General features: G+C 41.1%; 1 protein-coding gene across 1 annotated transcript in view; it reads left to right on the plus strand.

Moving 5' to 3' along the window:
- Positions 1–23733, plus strand: part of LOC106146844 — a 32029-nt gene extending 8296 nt beyond the window's left edge. The window contains exons 6-12 of the mRNA XM_013505516.1: positions 9131–9291; positions 9394–9559; positions 11605–11720; positions 11953–12053; positions 13031–13157; positions 21714–21848; positions 22864–23733. Of these exons, the coding sequence (XP_013360970.1) occupies positions 9131–9291; positions 9394–9559; positions 11605–11720; positions 11953–12053; positions 13031–13157; positions 21714–21848; positions 22864–23133 (1076 nt within the window). The 3' untranslated portion in view covers positions 23134–23733. The remainder of the gene's footprint in view (positions 1–9130; positions 9292–9393; positions 9560–11604; positions 11721–11952; positions 12054–13030; positions 13158–21713; positions 21849–22863) is intronic.
- Positions 23734–24090: the final 357 nt, after the last annotated feature.

Raw genomic sequence — 24090 nt, forward strand, 5'->3', positions numbered from 1 at the left:
AATTTGGGGGACCTGATTTTTAAAAAATTCTTTATATGTCCTAGATAGAAGTCCTTTGTCTGAGGGTCAGTTGACTAAAATTTTTTCCCAATTTTTGGGTTTTCTTTTTACTCTATTGATTTCTTTTTTTTTTTTTTTTGGTTTTTTTCTGGTACCGGGAATTGAACTCATGACCTTGCACTTGCCAGGCAGGTGCTGTGCCACTGAGCTAAATCCCCAGCCCCTCTATTGGTGATTTCTTTTGATGTGCAAAAGCTTTTCCATAAAATGAGATCCCAGTTATTGATTCTTTAGAGTATTTCCCGTGCAGTTTGGTTTTTGTTTATGAACTCTCTGTCTACTCCTACGTCTTCAAGATTTTTACCTACTTTTTCTTCCAATAGATTTAGTGTTTCTGTTTTAATATTTAGATCTTTGATCTATTTTGACTTTAGTTTAGTGCATGGTGAAAGACATGGGTCTAGTTTTAGTCTTTGGCATGTGGAAAGTCAGGTTTTCCAGCACCATTTATTAAAGAGGCTATCTTCCTTCCAGTGAACATGTTCATCCCCTTTGTCAAGGATAAGGTGACTAAGTGTGTTTGTACATCTTCTAATCTGTTCCATTGATCCTCAGGTCTGTTTTTTTGCCAATACTGTGATTTAATCACAGTAGCTTTGCAGCATAATTTCAAGTCAGGAATTGTGATGCCTCCTACCTTTCCTTTGTTTCCAAGGGTTGCTTTTGCTATTCTAGGCCTCTTCTGGTTCCAGATGAATTTTAGGAATGTTTTCTCTAGATCTATGAGGTATCCTAATGGTATTTTAATTGGGATTGCATTGAATCTGTACAACAATTTTGGGAGTATGGTCATTTTACAATGTTGGTTTTTCCTATCCATGAGCAAAGTATATCTTTCTATTTTCTGATAGCCTCTTTGATATCTTTTTTCAGAGCACTATAATTTTCACTGTATAGATCTTTTATTTCTTTTGTTAGATTGATTCCTAAGTATTTCATCTTTTTAGATGCTATTGTGAAAGGTGTGGTTTCCCTAATTTCTCTGTCAGTCTGTTTGTTCCTTGTGTACAGGAATGCTATTGATTTTTGAGTGTTAACTTTGTATCCAGCTATGCTACTGAATTTGGTTATTAAATCCATAAGCCTTTTGGTGGAGTTTTTGTGGTCTTCTATGTAGAATATCATGTCATTTCCAAATAATGATAATTCCACTTCTTCCTTTCCTATCCTTATTCCTTTTATTTCTCTCTCTTGTCTAATTGCTCTAGCTAATATTTCCAGTACTATATTGAATAGGAGTGGTGACAGTGGACATCCTTGTCTTGTTCCTGTTTTTAAAGTGAAAGTTTTCAATTTTTGACCATTTAGTTTGATGTTAGCCATTAATTTATCATAGATAGCTTTGATCAGCTTGAGGTAAAGACCATCTATTCCTATTTTCTGTAGGGTTTTTATCATGAATAAGTGTTGGACTTTATTGAAGGATTTTTCTGCATCGATGGAAATGATCATGAGATTTCTGTCTTTGGCTCTATTGACATGGTGTATTACATTAATTGATTGTGTATACTGAACCATCCCTGCATTCTTGGGATGAATCCCACTTGGTCATGGTGTATAATATTCTTGATGATTTGTTGAATTCTGTTTGCTAGTATTTTACTGAGAATTTTTGCATTTATATTCATTAGGGAGATTGGCCTGTAGTTCTCTTTTTTGGTTAGGTCTTTCTCTGGCTTTGGTATCAGGATACTACTTGCCTCCAGGAATGAGTTGGGGGGAATTCTTTCCCTTTCAATTTCATTAAAGAGTTTGAGAAGAATTGGTGTTAAATCTTGTCTAAATTTCTTGTAGAATTCAGCTGTGAATCCATCAGGACCCGGACTTGTCTTCATTGGCAAGCTTTTTATTACATTCTCAATTTCACTGGCCGATACTGAATTATTCAGGGTTTTTATATCTTCTTCAGTCATCGTTAGTAATTCATATGTATCTAGAAATCTGTCCATTTCCTCTGTGTTTTCCATCCTATGAGAGTAAAGATTTTCAAAGTAGGTATTGATGATCTTCTGAATTTCTTCAGGATCTGTAGTGATTTCATCCCTTCCATTCCTTATTGTGTGTATTTCAGTTTTGTCTTTCCTTTTTTTATAAGGTTGGCTAGGGGTTTATCTATTTTATTCTTTCAGAGAACCAACTCTTTGATTCATTAATTCTTTGTATTTTTTTTCAGTCTCCATTGCATTAATTTCTTCCCTGAGCTTTATAATTTCCTGTCTTCTTTGGGCTTTGGATTTGAATTGCTCTTCTTTTTCTACAAGCTTGAGGTGCCACATAAGATTTATTTGTGCTTGTTCTGTTTTCCTGAGGTGGGAATTCACTGCTGTAAATTTCCCTCTGAGAACTTCTTTCATTGTATCCCACAGGTTCCTATAAGTTGTATCTACATTTGATTGTAAATAGTGTTTAATTTCTACTTTGATTTTGTTTGTGACCCATTGGTTGTTCAGGAGGATGTTATTTAATTTCCAGCTGTATATGGAGTTTTTATGTTTTCTTTTGCCATTAATTTCCAATTTCATTGCACTACGGTCCAAAAGTATACATGGGATAATTTCAATTCCTTTGCATTTACTTAAACATGTTCTGTGTGCTAGTATATGGTCCATTTTAGAGAACATCCCATGTGCAGCTGAGAAGACTGTGTATTCCGATGCTGTTGGATGGAACACTGATGCTGTTGGAAGAATGTCTACTAAGTCCATATGTTCACAAGTTTGATTAAATTCTGTTATTTCTTTACTGATTTTTTCTCTAGTTGATATATCTCACTGTGACAATGGTGTGTTAAAGTCCCCTGTTATGATTGTGTTGCTGCTTATTTCATTTTTCATGTCTGTTAGAATTTGTCTTATATAGTTGGTTGCTCCTGTATCTGGTGCATAGACGTTTATGACTGTTATCTCTTCCTCTCGAAGTTTTCCCTTCACAAGTATGTATTGACCTTCTTTATCTCTTTTGATTGTTCTTGGTTTGAAGTTCACGTTGTCTGCAAACAGCATAGCTACACCCACTTTTTTCTGGGTTCCTGTCATGTGGAGTATTGTTTTCCATCCTTTAATTTTCAGTCTATGAATTTCCTTTTGAGTTAAATGTGTTTCTTGTATACAGCATATAGTTGGGTTTTGTTTCCTAATCCACTCTGCTAGTCTGCTTCTTTTGGTTGGTGCATTGAGACCATTCACAATGATGGTTATAATGGATATGTACTGGCTTATCTTTGTCATGCTATTTTCCTGCTGTTGGAGCCTCCTTTTTCCCTTTGTTTAATTGCTTGCTCTGCTTGGTAGTTCCTTTCTGTTGTTGTTCTTGAATTTGTAGTCTGTTTTATCTCTTTCTAGACTATCGTTGTGTTTTTTTGTTTTTTTTGTTTTTTTCCGGTACCGGGAATCGAACTCACAACCTCGCGCTTGCCAGGCAGGCGCTGTGCCACTGAGCTAAATCCCCAGCCCTAGACTATCGTTTAGTACTCTTTGTAGGGTTGGTTTGGTGCTCATGAATTTCTTCAGTTTTTCTTTATCATGAAAATATTTCATTTCTCCATTAAATTTGAAGGATAGTTTTGCAGGGTGCATCAATATGGGTTGGAAGTTGTTTTCTTTCAGTACCTGAAATACTTCACCCCAAGCTCTTCTTGACTTGATGGTTTGTGTTGAGAAATCTGCCATGATTCTGATGGGCTTTCCTTCATAGGTGATCTGTTTCTTTTCTCTAACAGCTTTTAATACTCTAATCTTTTGTTGAGTTTCTGGGGTCTTGATCACTATATATCTGGGTGTAGATTTATTTTGGTTATAATTAACTGGAGTTCTATATGCTTCATTTATTTGTATGTCCAGTTCTTTTTCCATGCCTGGGAAATTTTCTGCTATTATTTCTGCAAATAGTCTTTTTATGTCATTTGAGTTGACACTTGTTGTTTCATTGATACCTATTAATCTGACATTGGTTTTTTTTTTTCCTTCATCTTGCAGTTGTTGAATTGTTATTTCCTGGTTCCTTGTTGTTTTTAAGGGATCCCTCCTTTCATGTTCATTAATGGCAATACTGTCTTCAGGGTCTGAAAGTCTATCTTCAGCTTCATTCAGGTGGTTTTACCAGCTTTCAATGGAATTTTTAATTTCCTGGATATCTGTTTGAATCTGTTTCATACATTCTAGTTCTTTTATATATTGTTCACTCAAGGTTTCCATGAGTTGTCTATGCTCTTCTATTTTCTTATCAGTGTCATCTTTGAATATGCTGAACAATTGTTTCATTATTGTTGTCATTTCTCTTTTTACCTGAGACATTATTTCTGATCTGATGTCTTCTATGGCCTGATGGAGTTGTATCTTTACTTCAGTTGCTATCATTTCAGAAATTTCAGGTGTATGACTTCCAGGCTGTTTTGTGTGGATGTCTTCTGGACTTGTTCTGGGTGGTATGGAGATCTGGGATTGCATTTTGCTCCTTCATTTTGTCATTTTTGAAGATCCAGAGGTTCCTTGGAGAACTTCCTCGCTCTCTCAATTGTGTGTGAGTGACAGGGCAAGTGTCTGAGATCACCAGTGCTCAGTGCAGCTCCTGTGCTGGTGAGTGGTGGTAAGGTGGGGTCTCAGATGCTCCTGAAACTTTCCTGCCTTCAGTTGGCTCCCAAGCTGTCTATTCTTTTTAGTTGCCTATTTTTTTATTAGGTCTTTTATTTCATGGGGTCTAAGCTTTTGCAGTTTTCTACACATTTGATATTAGCTCTCTGTCTAAGTAATAGTTTGTAAAAACTTTCTCCCATGGTATATGCTGTCTATTCACTCTGTTGCTTGTTTCCTTTCTGTGCAGAAGTTTTTACTTGATGTGATCCCATTTCTTGAGTCTTGAGGTTTTTCCTTGTGCAATTGGAGTCCTGTTCAGAAAGTTCTTGTGTTTACCTATGTTTTCAAGAATTTTGCCTATTTTATCTTCCACCAGATTGTTTGTGCTTTAACATTTATATACATGATTCATTTTGATTTTGTTTTAGTACACAGTGAGACATATGGGTCTAGATTTAATTTATTGCACATTTATAGCCATTTTGCCAGCACCACTTGATAAAAAGTCTACCTTTCCTCCAGGGTAAGTTTTTGGTCCATTCTAATCGAAGATTAGAAAGCTGAATGTTGTTGTTGTCTATTCATCTACATGTCAGCTTTATGATAATTCTTTTTTATCACTGTAGCTTTGTAATATAATTTGAAGTCAGAAATTGTAATGCTTTCTGCTTTACTTTTATTGTCCAAGATTGCTTTTGCTATTCTGGGTCTCTTCTGGTTCCATATGAATTTTAGGGTTGTTTTCTTTTGGACTGTAAGAAATACTGTTGGTATCTTGATTTGGATTTTGTCAAATCTGTGTATCAACTTTCAAAATATGGCCATTTTTACTCTATTGATTTGGTCTATCTCTCCATTTTCTGATGTCTTCTTTGATCACCTTTGTCAGAGTACTGTAGTTTTCACTGAAAAGGTCTCTCATTTCCTTGGTTGAGTTAATTCCTCAGTATTTAATTTTTATTGATGCTATTATTAATGATATTGTTTTCCTAATTTTTTCCTCAATAAGTTTATCACTGGTGTATAGGAATGCTCTTGATTTTTATGGGTTGATTTTGTGTCCTGCTACACTAGCGAATTTGATTATTAATTCTAGTAGAATTTTTTGGATCTTCTATGTAGAGAATCACATCATCTCCAAATAATGATAATTTAACTTTCTCCATATATACTCCCTTTTACTTCTTACTCTTTCCTGATTACTATGGCCAATGTTTTGAGCACTGTATTGAACAGGGGTTGTGATAGTGGACATCATTGGCTTGTTTCTGATTTTAAAGGGAAAGCTTTCAGTTTTTCATCATTTTACTAAGATATTGGCAGTAGAGTGGTTATAAATTGCTTCTATCAGATTGAGACAAGGTCCTTCTATACCTATTTTCTTCAAGGCTTTTATCATGAATGGGTGCTGGATTTGTTAAAGAGAATTATTACTGAAAGGTATTGATGTACTCCTGCCATCACATTATTTTCCTGTTGCTGATTCCTGTTTTCTCTCCCTTCTGCTTACCTGCTCATCCAGCCTAGTGCTTTCATTCTGTTTAACCCTTTGGCATTGTTAGCTTCATTGCCTCTTTCTAGGATATTCTTGAAAACTTTTTGGAGTGCTTGTTTAGTAGTCATGCATTTCTTTGTTATGGAAAGACCTTATTTCTCCATCAATTTTGAGAGATAGTTTTGTGGGCTGTATCAGTCCAGGTTGGAAATTGTTTTCTTATAGGGCTTGAAACACTTCACTCCAAACTCTTCTGGTCTTTAAGGTCTGTGTTGAAAAGTCTTTGATAATTCTAATGGACTTACCTTTGTAAGTTACTTGTTGCTTTTCTCTAGCAGCTTTTAGGATTCTCTCCCTGTGTTGAACTTCTGGGATTTTGACTATGTTATGTCATATAGAGGTTCTTTTCTGATTTTGACTACTTGAAGTTCTATATGCTCCACTTATCTAAGGGTTAAATTTTCCTGATATTTGGAAAGTTTTCTGTTATGATTTCTATAAACAGGTTTTTTTATGCCATTGGTACTGTCTTCTGACTTTTTGCTAATTCCAATTAATGATAGATTAATCTTCTTCACATCACCTAGCAGCTTTTGGAATCATTTTTCACATACTCTTGTTGTTTTTAAGGTATCTCTGAGTATTTGGTCACCAACATTAGTTCTATCTTCTAATTCTGACATTGTTCTCATATTGTTCACTTCTTCCCAGAATTTTGATAGAGTTTTTAATCTTGTGGATTTCTGTTTGTACCTTTTTATGGACTTTAATTATTTGCTAAACTGGTCATTCAGGCTTTATATCATTTTGTTTAACTCAGCTAGCTATTTATTAGTGCCTTTTGTAAACTCATTGATTATTTTGTTTATTAAATTCATTATTGATTTGGTTATATCTTCTTTAAGCTCACTGAGAACTGTATCTTTTTATCACCTCTTTAAACATTTCACATAATTCAGCTGTTCAGCTTTTGATTTCTTCCTACCTTGATGTCCTATGGATAGCATTGGAGGAGTTGGAAGTTTTTGGAAAGGAAGGGAAGGGAAGCATTTTTTGCCTTGTTTTCCAATGATACAACTAACTATAATCCTTTGTCTCTGCCCCCAAATCCAACCACCTCTGTTAATTTAGGAAGGGAGAAAGCAGTGTAATTGCGCAGCACCCAGTTCTCCAGGAATGGGCCACAGTGTTCTTAATGACGCAAAGGCAATCCAGATATTGGCATACACAAGAACCAATTAATAGCAACAACTTTGCCACCCTGACAATAGCAACAAAATCAGAAACAATAATAGGGTCAAAGACACTGGATACTGATATACAATAAGAACCAATAAAGCACTAGTCTTAACCATAGAAAAGAAATCTATAATTATAGTATAAACACTAAAACAAACCAGATATTGACATACAGTAATTATCTAATAAATACAACAATATACTTGCACTAATAATATAATTCAATAGTAATAGTACAGAGTTAACTATTTAAAGATTAATAAAACTTAGTTGTTATATCTGTAAAGACAGAAAGGGAGAACAGCAGAATGAGAGAAGTAAAATTTTAAACATTAAGCAATGGAGAGCCAGGGATGTAGCTCAGTGACACAGTGCCTGCCTGGCAAGTGCAAGGTCATGAGTTCTATTCCCAGTACAAAAAAAAAAAATTAGTAAAAACAATGAAAGATGAGAAAGAAAGGAAGATAACATAAAGGATTCTATTAAGGGGTGAAGGAAAATTAATAGAATTAGATAAATGTAACAGAAAAGAACAAGCAAGGAAAGAAGAAAAATGAAAGAGCAAATTTTCAAAAGAAAATATTAAAAGAAAAAAATAAACCCCAAGCCCCCCAAATCAAGGAAGAATAAATGAAATAAAGTGAGTTTTAAAACAAATCTCTGTATTTGTGAATAAATGGTTTCTTTCCATGATCTTCAATCTTGGAATCTGACCACTCACGGTTTTCTCTGCCTAGCTTTATGGCCAGCAGGTTGGAGAAATGTGCAGGTACAGATGGCTCACCTCCTTACCACCATGTTTTCTGGTGAGGTATGCCCTCTGCTCCAGAGGCCCCTCTGTCCATACATACCAGCCTGTGTCAGCCACCCACAGTGAGGCTAGTCCTTGCTCACATTACTAAGCTCTTTACTTCTCACACCAGCTTCACATTCCTGTCCAGCCTCCTTTCAGGTCACCTGTATGCATCTGTGAGCATTGCTCGCCAGGCAGATCTTGTGGGCACAGCCTGACTCCTTCCACTTACATTTCTCTAGAAATGGGCTCACTGCTCCCTCACTTTTGAAGGACAGTGCTGCTAGGTGTAGGCTTCTGGTGCAGAGTATTTTCTTTCAGCACTTGCACTTAGGGAGCAGAAAGGGGTCCCTCCCTCATACTGTCCTTCCTGCAGATTAGAATGGGTTGGAGGGAGAAGGTCAGGGGGCCAAGAGATGCCCCTGAAGGACATGAGAGAGCTCCTGGGCAAGGCAGGCAGCAGCCCTAACGGAGCTAGCCTGATTCCTTCCCGCCTGACTCTGACCTGGGTCATGCTTCCCACACAGGAGCAGCTCAACCAGACAAGTAGAGCAGCCCAGCTGTGTACAAGTCGCCAAAGCAGTGGAAACAGATGCACAGCATCAGATTAGGCATAGGAAGGCACTGAAGACAGCCCATTGTGGAAGGTTGCTAGGGATCAGAGGGACCCATCCTCAGCAACTTGGGGAACAGGGTTCACCACCAGCTCTGATGCAAGAGAGGCCTTGTCAGTCACAGCCACACAAAGCAGGTCCCCCTACTCCAGCACTGCCACCTCCTGGCCTCCCACACTTTACCTGTTCCCCTCACCAATGCTGATTTCCTGCCCTGAGCTGGGCTCTCCATCTCCTTCACCTCTGTATCCCTGTCTTCTGCCTGTAAAGTCCTCAGGGAGTTTGCAGCTGGACCTGTCCTATCCTGCTGCCAGCTGCTGCCCATTCCCAAGTCTAACTCCAAGGCTTCATCCCTCAGGAGAGCCTCCTCAGGCCCAGACCCTAGAGGACTTCAGTGTGCGCACACTCTATGACAAGCTTGAGGATCAGAATCTGCATGTGGCTTCCCAGCTGAGCAGGCACCAGAGGGACGTGTTGGCCTTCTACAGGGCTGCTGGTCAGCAGCTCCAGGAGCTCCAGGTTAGCCCCTGTCCTAGACACTGGGTGGGGGCCACCTCTCCAGATGTTGCCTGAGCAAATAGGACCCTGTCACTAAAGGTGACACAGCCCCCATTCTTTCAGAACTTTCTGCAGGGCCTCAGCATGACGGACCTGAGCACACTGGGCAGGGATGGACAGTGTGAGACAGGGGCCAGAGGCGCCATGGAGACAGAAACAGGGCAGAGTGAGACATCACGAGGCAGCCATGCTGCTGATTCTCCCAGGGAGCACTGGCCACGTGCTGTAGGTGAGTGGCGAAAGAACATGGGAGGGCAAGTGGAATCACGGCATTACCCCTCATGGCTTTTCTCACTTCCAAGGATGGGATTTGCAGGGCTGATTCAGATAACAGGGGCACAGCCATCTCTTGTTAGCAGCATGAGGGACCAAGGAGCTCCTCTGGGGGAAGATGAGCCCACAGGGCATCTGACCAGGTGGGCGCAGACCTTTCCCGCATAGGCAAGGTCCTGGGATGCAGTTTTGATACAGATGAGTGAACCAAAATTGTCCAGGTTCTTGTGCATAACAAGGAAAGAATTGCCAGGCATATACCTTGTAGTGTGTAGTACATTTACTGAAAATCCCAGGGCAGCAGCAGGAACATGCAGAAGGACGAAGTGGGTGAAAAAGGGCCTTTGTAACTCAGGCTTCAGTATTTATAAGTTAGGCATCCACTGGCCTTAGGTGCCTCCTGCAGTCTCTCTACTGACATCAGCAATCTGAGCAACCTCCCAAACTTGAGCCTGCATAATTATTAGAGTGGTGTTGTGTTTATGGCTGAATGGAGAGAAGGGAGGTAGTTCACACAACTTCCTGTCTTAGGATTATGGAAGCATGGCTGATCGTTAGGGTGCTGCGATGTTTACAGTTGAATGAAGGGAAGGGAGCAACTCAGCTGCTTTGTTTCCTGCTGCACTAGTTTCACCTGGGCTTCTCTCCCACATCCCCAAGGATGTTGCTGTTAGCACCAGACAGACTTCACCTCGCTGAACCCACTCCATTGTCACAGGGCACATGTGACTGCTATCAGCATGCTCTCCACCTGCAGTGGGGGAAACAGGCTCAACAGTGTGCGGCAATCCCCCCAGGGTCAGGCCAGCAGTCTCATCTCCGCCCACACTCTCCACACACCTCTCCCACCTCCAGCTGAAGGGCTAGATCCAACTTCACCAAGCCCAGCGCTGGGCCTTCCCAGGAGCTCCCAGCTCTTCTGGGAGACTGGCTGCCCAATCCAGTGGGGGCCTTGCTCCGCAGTGAAGGTTGCCCTCCAGAAAGAGGTGATCCTTGAAAATGTTTAGGCTGAGGTTGTTTTATCCAAGACCCTGTTCTTGGGTCCCTTCTTTTATGACCACTGTCTCCAGATTGTGACCCTGGGCAAGGGAGTTAGGATCAGGTCAGATGTCAGAAACCCATGAGTCCCTGGCCACACCACAAACCTTGGACCTGCAGCTTCTGTGACCTGCCCTCCAAACCAGATGACCTTCTTGGGCTTCCTGTTGATACACCCAAAGAGTGTGAGAAGGAAGAAAGCCACTTTCCTCTGGAAGCTGCCTGAGACAAGCTGTGAAGCTCCAGGTCCTAACAGCTCCGCACACTGGCGCTATGCTCACTGTTGAGCAGAGTGTAGGGGCTAAATGAAGCTCACCGCCATCCTGGGCATCACCAACTGTAGGCCAGGGGAAATTTAGGTTGTTTCCTGCTGAGAGACACTTGTTTTTTCCCAGAAAATCAGAACATAAGAGAACTCTATCAAAAAGAAATAAAGCAACTAGTCAGCCCCTTGGGGAAGGTATGCTCTGTAACCTAGGAAACCAACCTGGGGAGGGTTCTGCATCTCCCTGCTGAGCCCTAAAAGGGTGCTCCCGGAGTGTAGGGCACAGAGAGAGCAGCAGGCACAGTGAGCAAGGCAGGACAAGAGAGAAAGAGACAAAGGAGACACTGACATAAGAGATGGGCAGGTCTACAAATACCTCTAGCTAAGAAAAAGCAAGCAACAGGCAGAGGTATGGGGGAGGGAAGGATGTACACCACGAAGCATCTGAGCTAGAAGCCCCCTGACTTTGATCAAAGCGCTGTCTACACCATGGAGCACAGCCCTGTGACATCTCAGGGAAGGATAAATGGAGAGGCCACGGCACAAGAGGGAAAATGGAACTAGAAGGCAAGAGGCACATGCTCAGCCCAACAAGAGGCAGAAACCCTCTTCAGATGGGTGAGGTGGGGGTGGGGTGAGACATCTGTGATGGCTGTGCCGGGCTGTGTCAGGGCTCTCGGCTCGGTCTCCTTTCCCAGGCTGTACCGCCAGAGTCTCTTCCCTGAGCCTTCAGCCAGAGCTTGACAGAGTCATCGCCGCCCTGGCATCTGTACTTTCTCAGGCACGTGTGCCACTGCCTGGGGCCAGTAGGAAGGTAAGAGGCCACAGAGGCAGCTCCGTGCATGTGTGTGGAAACCCCCTGCCTGTCGCCCTGGCCCCATGGGTCCGCTTGCACACTCACATGCTTGCACACTCTGAGTCCAAGACACTCACAAACACCCATACACGTGCCTGTACATTCACACTCCCACGCGCCCTGAGGCCTGCTCTCCCTGGCTGGCCCTGCACTGTGGTCGGAATCAGATGGCTCTGTGTGTTCTTCCCAGGCTTCTGGTCAGTGCAGTGAACAGGCTCCGTCCAGCAGCCAGTCTGACCCATGCCTGAGCGCTCAGGCTCTGCCGCCTGTCCAGGAGCCCCAGGGCACAAGGTAGGGAAGCATATGTAGAGCAGTGCACTCTGAGGGGTGCCCTTAACTCTCTGGCTCTGACATAACCAGAACCTGACTTAAAGCCTTAACCCGTGCAAATCCCAGGATGCCTGGTGAGCCTGGCCTCCTCATTTCAGGGCCTTGAAAGAGATTTGGGGTTAAATTGCCCACAGTGACCCAGCTGACCTGCTCCAGATGGAATCATGATGGTCCGTAAGGGAAGGCACATCCAGGCATGCAGGACATGTGACCACAGTCACAGCTCCCAGCCAGGCCTGACAGGTGCCAAAAAGCAGCCACTTCGGCCAGCCTGACAGAGGAAGAACAAACCTTTCCTCTGCCCTGTGTGGCCCAGCACAGGGCCCTGCAATTAGGCTAACAAAGGAGGCCAGATCACAAGAGAAAGCACAGTGCCGGGTCAGCTACAGAGCAGGAAGAAGGGTGGTAATTCAAGGCGGCAAAAGGACTTGAATTTCTGCAGCATTTTTAAGGGAACAGTATGTGTTTACAGAAGGGGCAAGACAAAGGGAAGGACTTGAGTTCCTCTGGCAGCCAGTCGTGGGAAGGTGAACATCCGGGAAAAATTCATGGAAGATAAGCGCAGGGTGAGGAGGGCAGGTGACAGCCTTACGCGTTTTCATCCTGTTAGGGAGATGGGCAGGCCACGAGCTTTTCCTGAATCTGCTTCTCAGTGGCCTCAGCTCAAAGTACTTCATGAGCCAAGGTGGCAGTTTTGGGGGTGCAGTATGTTCCCCTTCACTGATAAAGCCCTGTCCCGGAGGAAGGCAGGCCATCCATCAGTCCACGGGTTCAAGGGCTTGTCACCTTCTTGGTGTTATTAGGGCTGCATCCATCTCTGACTTCAGACCCCGCAGGTTAGAGTCAGCTGTGACAAGGGTTCCATTCTGGTCCCAGCTGATGTGGGTTCTCCACCCGGGTGCAGAGCCTGAGAGGACCCGTTCTCTCCACTCATCCAGACCCCAGCAGGACCCAAGACCTCTGTGGCGTCCCCAGGGTAATGCTGAAGGAAGTGCCCAAAGCCCTGATCCTGGGACATGGATTCTCAAGGCCGGACCTCGGCATGGCGTTGAAGCTGAGCTGCAGGTAGGTGCAGCCCCTGTGTAACCCAGGCTGGATGCAAGCTCATAATACTCCTACCTCAGCCTACCAAGTGCTGAGATTACAGGTGTGTGGCACCACACCCAGAGGTAAGTTTTGATGACTTTCTTCACTATTTGTATTTGTATTTGTTTAAAAAGACATGTCTTCATGCACAGAAATTCTTTCTTCTGCCTGCTCTATTCAGCTTTTGAGGCCGTTATGGTTTAAATCCAAACGTCTCCCCTGAGAGCCTCCTCTGCTACCGGGTGGAGGTTTTAGAAGCAAGCGAATCACAGAGGAGGCACAGCTGTCCTGCTGTCCTGAGGTGGGGCCGGGTCAGGGAGGCAGTCACTGTCACTGGTGTGTGTCCGGGAAGGATGTGTTTCCCTTACTGGCCCCTCCCATCTCTCTGTCTCCTGGCTGCTGTGGTGTGAGCAGCTTCCACCCACCCAGGCCTTTCCGCTATGCTGCTTCTGTGTCTGAGCCTGCCGACATGAACTGAAACTTCAAAACTGTGTACCAATAAACCTCTCCTTTTAGTTGCAGATGTTGAGTATTTAGTCCCAGTGACACAGAAAGTAGTTGAAGAGCCTCTGAAGCAGAGGCTCTCAAATGTTGACTACTTTAGCTCAAAGATTTATTTTTTCTTTATTGTCTCTATTTGTGCTGAATTTCTCACGCATGTAATGAATTGTCTGTTAAATTCATTGAATTGTCTGTTCATATTTTCTTTATTTTATTTTTTCTTAGTATGTATTTGTCATACATAGTAATCACAGTCATTATGGGTAATTTGTACCTGTACATAATACGTCTCAGTTCTTCCCCTCCCCACTTACAAAAGCTTTGTTTCCATTTTTTTCCTTCCTTCACTTTTTTCCTTTTACTTCCTTCCATTTTCTCTCTCCTCTCCCTGTTCCTCATCCCATCTGAGCATGTTCTTCCTGCTTCCCAATATCTATCCTCCATTATGCCCTTTATTTACTCTTGATTTCTCACACAAGAAAAACAATCTGATATTTAAACTTATGTGTCTGATTTATTCCACTTAAGATTCTGGTCTTGAGGTACATCCATTTTCCTACCAATGATTCAAGTTTATCCTTCTTTATGGCACAGTACTAATCCATTGTATATAAATACCACATTTTTCTTCATTCATTCATCTTTTTATGGGCATATGTGCTCTTTCCAAGATTTAGCTATTCTAAATGCTGCTGCTAAGGATATGGCAATGCATAGGTCTCTGTAGCATAATGCTTCTTACTCTTTCAGGAAGATGCCCAGAAGGTGAACAGCTGGCTCAAGTGGAACCTATAGTTTTAGTTTTTTGAGGCATCTCTATACTGATTTCCACAGTGGTTGCATCAGTCTACACTCCCACCAGCAACGGAGAAGGGTTCCTTTCTCCCCACAGCCTCACTAGAATTTGTTATTGGTTGATTTCTTGATGATAGCTATTTTTTCTGGAGTGAGATGGAGTCTCAGTGTTGTTTTAATTTACATTTCTTGAATGACCAGTGATGTTCAGCACTTTTTCATTATTTATTTGCTGTTTGTACTTCTTCATCTGAAAAATGTCTATTTATGTCAGATGTGCTTTTTTAATTGGGTCTTTAACTTTGAGGGATCTGATATTTCTGAGTTATTTATATATTCTAGATATTGATTCTTTGAGGAGAAGCTGGTAAAAAATTTTCTCATTCTGTGGGTTGTCTCTTCACTCTGTTAGTGGTTTATTTTTCTGTGCAAAAGCTTTATAATATGAAAAGATCCCAGTTGTTGATTCTTGACAATATTTCCCATAAGATCAGGGTTTTGTTCATAAACTCTTGCCTATACCTTTGCAGTCTAGAATTTTACTGATTCTATCTTCCAACAGATTAAATGTTTCTGTTCTTATATTTAGCTCTTTGATTCATTTTTATTTTACTTTAGTACATAGTGAGACATATGGAGAGGTTTCTTTTTCTTCTTCTTCTCAAGACATATGGCTAGGTTTCTTTTTCAGCATGTGGAAAGCCTGTTTCCCAGGCACCATTTATTAAAGAGGCTATTTTTCTTCCAGTGAATGTGTTTGGCACATTTTCCAAAAATAAGGTAGCTAAACATGCTTGGAGTTGTTTCTGCATCTTCTATTCTGTTCCATTGATCCTCGAGTCTGTGTTTTGTTTTATTGGCCATTACCATACTGCTTTTATCATGGTAGCTTTGTAGAATAACTACATATCAGGGATTGTGATGCCTTGTCTTTGTTGCCCAGAATTATGTTATCTGTTCTAGGTCTCTTCTGGTTCCATGTAAATTTTAAGATTGTTTTCTCTACTTCTATGAGGTATGCTATTGGTGTTTTGATTAGAATTGCGTTGAATCTGCATAAGTTTTGGAAATATGGCCATGTTCACTATATTTTTTCTGCCTATCCAAGAATAAGGGATATCTTTCCATTTGCTGATATCCTCTTTGATCTTCTTTTTCAGAGTACTGTACTTTTCAGTGTTTTGATCTTTCACTTCCTTTGTTAGGTTGATTCCTAAGGGTTGTTTTTTTTTAGTGCTATTGTGAAAGGTGTTGTTTCCCTAATTTCTCTCTCAGTGAGTTTGTTATTCATGTACAGGAAGGCTATTGATTTTTGAGTGTTGTCTTTGTATCCCACTACACTGCTGAATTTGGTTTTTAATTCTAGGAGTCTTTTGGTGGAATTTTTGGGGTCTTCTATGTAAAGTATCATGTCATCTGCAAATAATGATAATTTAACTTCTTTCTTTCCTGTCCATAGGTCTTTTATTTACTTCTTTTGTCTAATTGCTCTGGCTAATGTTTCCAGAACTATACTGAATAGGAATGGTAACAGTAGACATCCTTGTCTTGTTCCTGATTTTGAAGGAAAACTTTCAGTTTTTGCCTATTTAGTATGATATTGGCTATTGATTTGTCATAGATGGCTTTTATCAGATTGTGATAAAGAATATCTTTTCCAATTTTCTGTAAGGTTTTTATCACGAATGGGTGCTGGACTTTGTCAAATGCTTTTTCTGCATCTCTTGAGATGGTCATATGATTTTTGCCCTCAGTTCTACTAATATAGTGTGTTACATTTACTGATTTACATATGTTGAACCATCACTACATTCCTGGGATGAATCCTGCTTGGTCAGGATATACTATTTTCTTGATGATTTGCTGCTTTCTTTTTGGCAGTACATTATTGAGAATTTTTATATCTAAGTTCTTTAAGGAGATTGACCTATAATTGTCTTTTTTGGTTGGATCCTTCTCTGGTTTTGGCATCAGAGTAATGCTTGCTTCCAGAATGAGTTTGAGAGTACTGCTTCCCTCTTTGAGGAGTAGTGGCATTAGATCATCTCTAAAGTTCTTGCAGAATTTAGCAGTGAATCTGTTAGGACCTGGGTTTTCCTTTGTTGTTAGATTTTTTATTACTTCTTCAACTTTAGGTTATTTGGGCTATTTAGAATTTTTAGACCTTCTTGATTCAGCTTTGGTAATTCACATACATCAAGGAACCTGTACATTTCTTCTGAATTTTCCATCTTATTAAAATACAGGTTCTCAAAGTAGATATTGATGATTTTGTGGATTTCTGCAGGAACCATTGTGATTTCATCCCTTTCATTCCTAACTGCATGTATTTGGGTCTTTTCTTTTTGTGTTTTTTTTTGTTTTGTTTTGTTTTGTTTTGTTTTGTTTTATAAGTTGGCTAAGGGCTTGTCTGTTTTATTTTAATATTTCACAGAACCAACTCTTTGATTTATTGATTCTTTGTATTGTTTTCTTAGTCTCAGTTGCATTGATTTCTGCTCTGATTTTTATAATTTCCTCCTTTATACTAACTTTGGGTTTAGCTTGCTCTTTGTTTTTCTAAAACCTTGAGGTTGCTCTTTGTTTTTCTCAAACTTAGGTTATTTATTTGAGCTTTTCCTGTTTTCTGATGTGATAATTAACTGCTATAAATTTCCCTCATAGACCTGCTTTCATTGGACCCCATAAGTTCTGGTATGTCGTATTGACATTATCATTTAATTGTAGAAACTAATTTCTTCAGCGACCCATTGGTTCTTATTTAGTTTCCATGTGTTTATGAAGTTTTTATGGTTTCTTTTTCCATTAATTCCTAGTGTCATTGCATTATGATCTGATAATATGTGTCAGATAATTTTAATTCTCTCACTTTTACTTAGGATGTTCTATGAGCTAGTATGTGCTCTGTTTTGGCTGAAGTCCTGTGTGCTGCTGAGAAGAATATACATTCTATCTTTGTTGGGTAGAACACTCTGTAGATATCTCCTAAGTACATTTGGTTAAAAGCTTGGTTCAGTATGATATTTCTTGATTTTTTGTGTGTGTGTATTTGGTCTATTTGTGACAGTGATGTATTGAGATCCCCTGTTACAACTGTATTCACGCTAATCTGGTTTTGCATATCCATTAGTGTTTTTTTTTCTACAAGAGTGCCAGTATTTGGTGCATATATGTTTATGATTGTTATCTCTTGCTCTTGGATTGTTCCCTTAACAAGTATGTAGTAACATTCTTTGTCTCTTCAGTCTTGGTTTGACTGTCAGTCTTGGCTTGAAATCCACTTTGTCTGCAAATAGAAAAGCTACCACTATTTTTTCTGGTCTTGTCACATGGAATATTGTTTTCCATCCTTTGGCTTTCAGTCTATGAATTTTATCTTGAGTTAAATGTGTTTCCTTATGCAGCATATTATTGGCTCTTCTTTTTGTTGCTGTTTTCTGAGACAGAGTCTCACTATGTAGTTCAGGCAGGCCTTGAATTCCCTATGTAGCCCAGCCTGGACTCAAACTCTTGGCAGTCCTCCTGTCTCAGCCACTCAAGTGCTGGGACTATAGCACTACTGTGTGCCACCAAACCAAACTGGACCTTCCTTCTTGATCCATTCTGCCAGTCTATTCATATTAATAGTTATAGCTGATATGTCTTGACTTGGTTCCCTTCTTTCCCTTCTGTTTAATTGCTTGCCTTGCCTGATGAATTTATTCTATTGGGATTCTTGGAATTGCCTTCATTGCCTTTTTGTAGAATATCCTTCAGAACTTTTTGGAGTGCTGGATTTGTATTATTAATTTCTTCAGGTGTTCCTTATCATGGAAGTATCTCATTTCACCATCTATTTAGAAAATAATTTTGTGAGGTACATCAATCTGGGCTGGAGATTGCTTTCTTTTAGTGCTTGAAATACTTCACTCCAAGCTCACTTTGATTTAAGGGTTTCTTTAAGAAGTCTGTGATTCTTTCTGTTGGTTTTTTTTGTTTTGTTGCCACAGAATCTCAGTAGTAGTTCAGGCTCATCTTAAACTCATGATGCAGCACTGGCTGGCATTGAATTCACAATCATCTTCATGTCTCAGCCTTCTGAGTGCTGCAATTATAGGTCTGTGCTTCCATGCTTGGCTCTCTGCTTCTGATTGCTTCTTTATAGATGATTTCTTTCTTTTTCTCTAACAGCTTTTAGTATTCTGTTCTTGTATTGAATTTCTGCAATGACTGTTATGTATCTTGATATAGGTTTTAAATTTTTTTTTCTAGTCATGACTCTTTGGAATTCTGTATGTCTCAGTTACAGATCTCAAGTTATTTTTTTCCATGCTTAGAAAGTTTTCTGCCGTTACTTTTGTGAACATATTTTTTATGCCCTTTGTCCTATCTTCTGGTTCTTTATTGATTCCAATTAATCTTATATTCTTCTTCTTTGCATTGTCTAGCAACTGTTGGATTGATTTCTTGTGGTCACTTGCTATTTTTAAGAGATCTTTTATTTGATGATCACCAACCACAACCCTGTCTTCTGGATCGGATAATATGTCTTTAGTTGACTCTGCTCTGTATACTTTCAGTCAAATGTTTAATGTCCTTGATTTCTACTTGAATCTGTTTTATGGAACCTAGTTGTTTTCTATGTTGTGAATTTATGGTTTCCATTTCTTTCTGAAGCTCCTATATTTTTTTACCCATACCTACTCTAGATTCACTAATCATTTCCTTCATTATGGTCATCATCTCTTTAATTATCTCGCTTTCATTTTTGTCCAGAGACTTGTCTGTTTTGTTACTTCCACTGGCACCATTTCATAAAATTCAGCTGGGAGGTTTTTTTTTTATTTCTTTAACCTCATTGCCTGTTTAACTTGCCTTGGGAAAGTTAAGGATTGTAAATTGCATCTTGCTTCTGTGTTTTCTCATTTTCTATTTTTTAATTTGTTTTCTGCATTGAGGCTTGTAAATTGCTTACGGCAGGTAGCTTTATTACTGATATCAAGAACCTTTGGGAAATTGGAAGACTTTTCAGAGATGTCTTCTAAGCATAGCTGGCTTTTGGCCTTTGAATCTGACCCAATTGAGATCTTGCATCTTCACTTTACTATGCTGCCTATTTGGCCTAGCACTCAGTTCTTTGGTTCTGCAATATAGTATTGTTTATGACCCCCTAGACAATCCAGGTATTGGCACACAAGGGAGTCAATGGATCACAGCAACTATTTCACCTTGACTAAAATAATACAATCAGTAATAACAATAGCATCAAGCATAGACTAGAAAATGACAAACTATGATAACTTCTAATTTGCCAACTTTATCCACAAGTGCAAGAATTATAACTATATAATAAGATTTAAGACAAATTAGAAAATTATACACAGTGAATTTACCTTCAGAGGAAAAAATTTTAAAAGGATAAGAAGAAAAAATTGAAAAATATAAGAAGAAAAAGGAATTAGAAGGCTGAAGGACAAAAGATTACCCAAGCCACAGGAAACTGAGGAAGAAGGCAAGAGGGACAGAAAAAAGAAAAGACAAAAACAAGAACAGAACAAAAACACTAAAAACAATGTTTACACTCTGAAAAACAAAAACAAACAATAAAAAAATCCATGAACCAAACCAAAAAACAAAAAGTGAAAAAAAAATATTTTTTTCTCTGTGATTTCAAGTCTGTGGTTGTTTTTTGGTATCAACTGTTTTGTGGTAGAGTCCAATTCAGGGCATGACTCTGCTCTTGCTGATAGACAAAAGAAGCAGTCAGAGCCCAGATCCATGCTGGAAAATCCTGCAGCAAGCAAGGTGCTGGTTCTGGTGCTTTCAAATCCACAGAAGTTCAGTTCAAGTTGATCCTGCCCTCTAGTCTTGGGAATGGGACCTGTGTCTTTCAGCCTATAACACTTTGGGTGTCTCTTGCTAGCCTGACTGTGGCTCCCAGACCTTGGGCATCTTCCACATTTGTCCTTCATCCAGTCACTGTGGGATTTCAACACTGGGAGTCTGAGATGAAGCCAATCCATGATTGCTCTGAGTCCTGGTTGAGTTGGTTCCTCCCTAAAATGCTGTCTGACCAACACCCTCTCCAGGGGACATGGAGATTGCTTGGGCTGGACTCACTCACCAGCTGTTGCAGCATCTACTCCATTGGTGTGTTTCTCCCTAAAGACCTCTGAAGTCACCCACTTTTACTGTGTCTCTGTCTATTTGATCTTCCTTTCTCACACCACAAGCCAGGACCTGGGGAGAAAGTGCACATTGCCCCCTCCATTTTCTGCATTTTGGTTTGTCTCTTCACTTTCTCTCTGGGCTTCAACTTTCCCTTCAGGTCCTTCCTGTGTTCTAGGGGTCTGCCTCCCACCTTCTTTTTTCCCCAAGTTGTTATTTTCCACTGTCAGGATTCTGAATCTTGGAGAGGTTGGTTTGTTGCTGCTTACTATTCCATCATCTTCCCCAAAGTCCTCTGTCCCTATTTTCTCACATCTCATGCAATCTTCTAATCATTATTTTGAATTCTTTGTCAAAAACTATCAATTTCCTTATCTTTATGATCTATTGTTAGAGAAGTATTGTGAGAAACTGCATGGAGGGATGGGAGAGTGAGTGGATGGATGAATGGAAGGATGGACAAACAGATGAATGAATGTTCCTTGTGCTCACTCTTTTCTCACATGCTATTCCTTTTGCTTAGAATGTCCTCTCTCCCACCTCCACCCAACTAATTTCTGTGCATTCTTTATAACTCATTTGAAAGGAGTTATAAACAGCTTTTCTCTAGAAAGCTCTCCCTAACTTCACTTAAAAGGTTAGATGTCCTATCTTGGAGCAAGACTGCAAGAAATTTTTAATAAACTTAGAATAAAACTAAAAGTGACGAAGACCCTGACTTGATAAAGACCCTAACCCAGCTCAGCAGTAGACTGCTTGCTTAGTGTGTTAGAGTCCCATGTTTGATCCCTATCACTGCAAAAATAAATATCCTTTGTTAGGTACAGTGGCATGCATCTGTAGTCCCAGAAATTCTAGCCCAGCCTGAGTAATATAAGAAGATTTCATCTCCAAAAGAATGAAAGAAAAAAAAAGGAAGGAAAAAAGAGAGGGAGGGAGGAAAGGAAAAAAGGAGGGAAGGAGAAAGAAGGAAGGAAAAAGGAAGGATAGAAGGGAGAAAAGGAGTAGGGGAAAAGGGAGAGATGAAGGAAGAGAGGAGGGGAAGAGAAAAGAAATAAAAAAGAAAAAAGATCCTGTGTCTCTTGTCCCTAGAGAAAGATAAGACAGGTGGAAGATACCTTGGACAAGCTGAATGAGGAGTTCTTCCAGCTCACTGCTCAAGCCTTGGAGCTCCAGAGTGTGGACAAGCCAAACCAATTACCCGCAGGAGAAGGCAACACCTTTGTGGTAAGCCAACTGAACATCTCAGTCCCTGAGGTGTCTACAGGTGGGATCCATGGGGTCAAAGCCCCTTCACAGAGAAAGGTGGTGGCCAGAACAGCCAGTTCTGGCCAAAGTGTTCAGCAGCCACAGATGGTGCTGCTTCCTTAGTTTGGTGATTAGAAGGCTATGCGAGAAGACCAAGACCTGGGGCTATGAACATAGAAACCCATGCAATCAGGCTGGAGCATAGCTCTCCAAGCGAATTTGCAGCTAGAAATATTGCAGAGGACAAGGAAAAGAAGTAATAAGCAGAAGAGCTGTGGATATTGCCTGGCTAGCAATGTCTGCTTCTGGAGCCAGTGCTTTCCAAGAGCTGTATCTTCCTTCCATCTTGCTGTCCCCATCACAGCACAACTAAAATTTGTGCTCCAGATGCAGAGAAGGCTCTAGGGAAAAGATAAAAAGATGGATATGACTATGCAGCATCCATTCCACTGGTGTATTTCTCCCTAAATACCTCTGGAGTCATCCGCTAAAGCCAGCACACAGCCTGTGTTCTCTGCTGGGCTGAGAAGCCAATTCTTTCCCAAAGCACCCTCACTTGGCCTCAGCAGGCAACTGTGAAACCAGCTCCACTGCTGAACCAGTCTCGGGGGCCCATCTCTGACTGTATTGACTGTCAGAAGATAATAATTTGTGAGGACCAAAGCATAGGAGAAAGAAATTTTCACTATAAACATCCCTGAAGTTGAAGGGGCTGAGCTGAGGGGCCATGGAGGCAGTGAGGAGTACTCTGTAACTCTTCCAAATATTCAATCTGAGCATTGGTTCTTGTCTTGTTTTCATATGGCAACATAACCTGGGGACACTGTGTCTCCATATGGTAACCAGGTTCCTGCAGGAAGCTTTAGACACCTTCCAAGTGAGGGAGTTCTGGTGCCCAGATAACGTCATTGAGCCATGGGTCATGGCACAGGGCAGAGAGAGCCAAGAACTCTCTGGGTTACCTCCTGACCTGTCCCACACCTGTTCTGTCCAGGTGGCTTCCAGCATGCTCCCTGGTATGTGGTGGAATGACAGAGCTGACCCCATGGTGTCAAGTCACACTGACATCCAGAGGCATGGGCCCCAGGCCCTGGAGGGTGAGCAGGCTCTGGCGCTGGAGGTGCAGAGAATTCACCTTGCCCAACAGATTGAGGACCTGGAGTGGGAGCTGTCGCTGCTCCTCCAGGTGGCAAATGGTGGTTCAAGAGCAGAAAGGACCCAGTCCAGCTGCAGGGCCAGCCTGGAAGGCTCTGAGTCACACTGAGATGACACCTGCAGAAGGCACCTTCTCTACTCAGGATGCATCCAGGAGTCATGTAGGAAACGGTATCTGCAGCCGGGGGCTGCTGGGGACCAGACTATGTAAAAGCTAAATTGCTGACCATGAAGGGACCTCTCGCCAGGTTGGAAAAGCTTATATTCACAGTGCTGTAAAGATAAGGTAACACCACAGCTGAGGCAGCAGAGAACAGGAGGACACAGGCCGTTGACACTCCCTATTCCAGAGCAATAAAGCTGCCACCCTAAAGATCGAACAGTTTTCTTAATTGGCAAGATTTACTGCCTTTGTTTCTTAAGACCCTGGTCATTTTTGCAGGCTTTTGCCTCCGATGTGCCCTCTTCTTCCTGCACACCCAGTCTGTGGAAATCCAGTAAATAATATGAGTGTGATCCAGACAATCTTATCTTAGCTCCTAGAAAGTTCTGGCTTTCCTAGATCTCCCAAAAACCATATTCCACTTTCTCTTTTTATTTAAGCCTTCACTGTAACTCATCTTAGGAGGTTGGAGGCTAGGCCCTGTCCCCAGTAGGGGGCTGTGCTGGTTTATGACAACTCCCATCATGGACACTGCATCATGGTCAGCCTGGAACTTGACAATGTGCTGAATTCTGCTTTGATCTTTTGAAAGAGTGACAATAAAGTTGACTAGGTTAAGAAAACTGATGTACTCTATCATCATTCTCTTATTCAGGTCCTGGATATTGTGTCCTATATCAGGCCAATGGCTATGAAGGGTCACCCAGGGTACCTGGCTCAAGGTGGGAATTACCCAGTTGGGGCTGTGAGAATGAAGGTGTGGCACAAGCAGCTACTCAAGCCCTACTTTCCATCTTGCTTCTGCTGAGTTTCCAAGGCCAACATGGCTCCATCCTGGATGACAGGCAGTAGATGGTATACAAAACCTGATTGCCAGAGTTATGCCAAGGGCCTCCAACAGCA

This window comes from Chinchilla lanigera, unplaced genomic scaffold (assembly GCF_000276665.1).
Source record: "Chinchilla lanigera isolate Chin_1 unplaced genomic scaffold, ChiLan1.0 scaffold00096, whole genome shotgun sequence".
Lineage (NCBI taxonomy): Eukaryota > Metazoa > Chordata > Mammalia > Rodentia > Chinchillidae > Chinchilla > Chinchilla lanigera.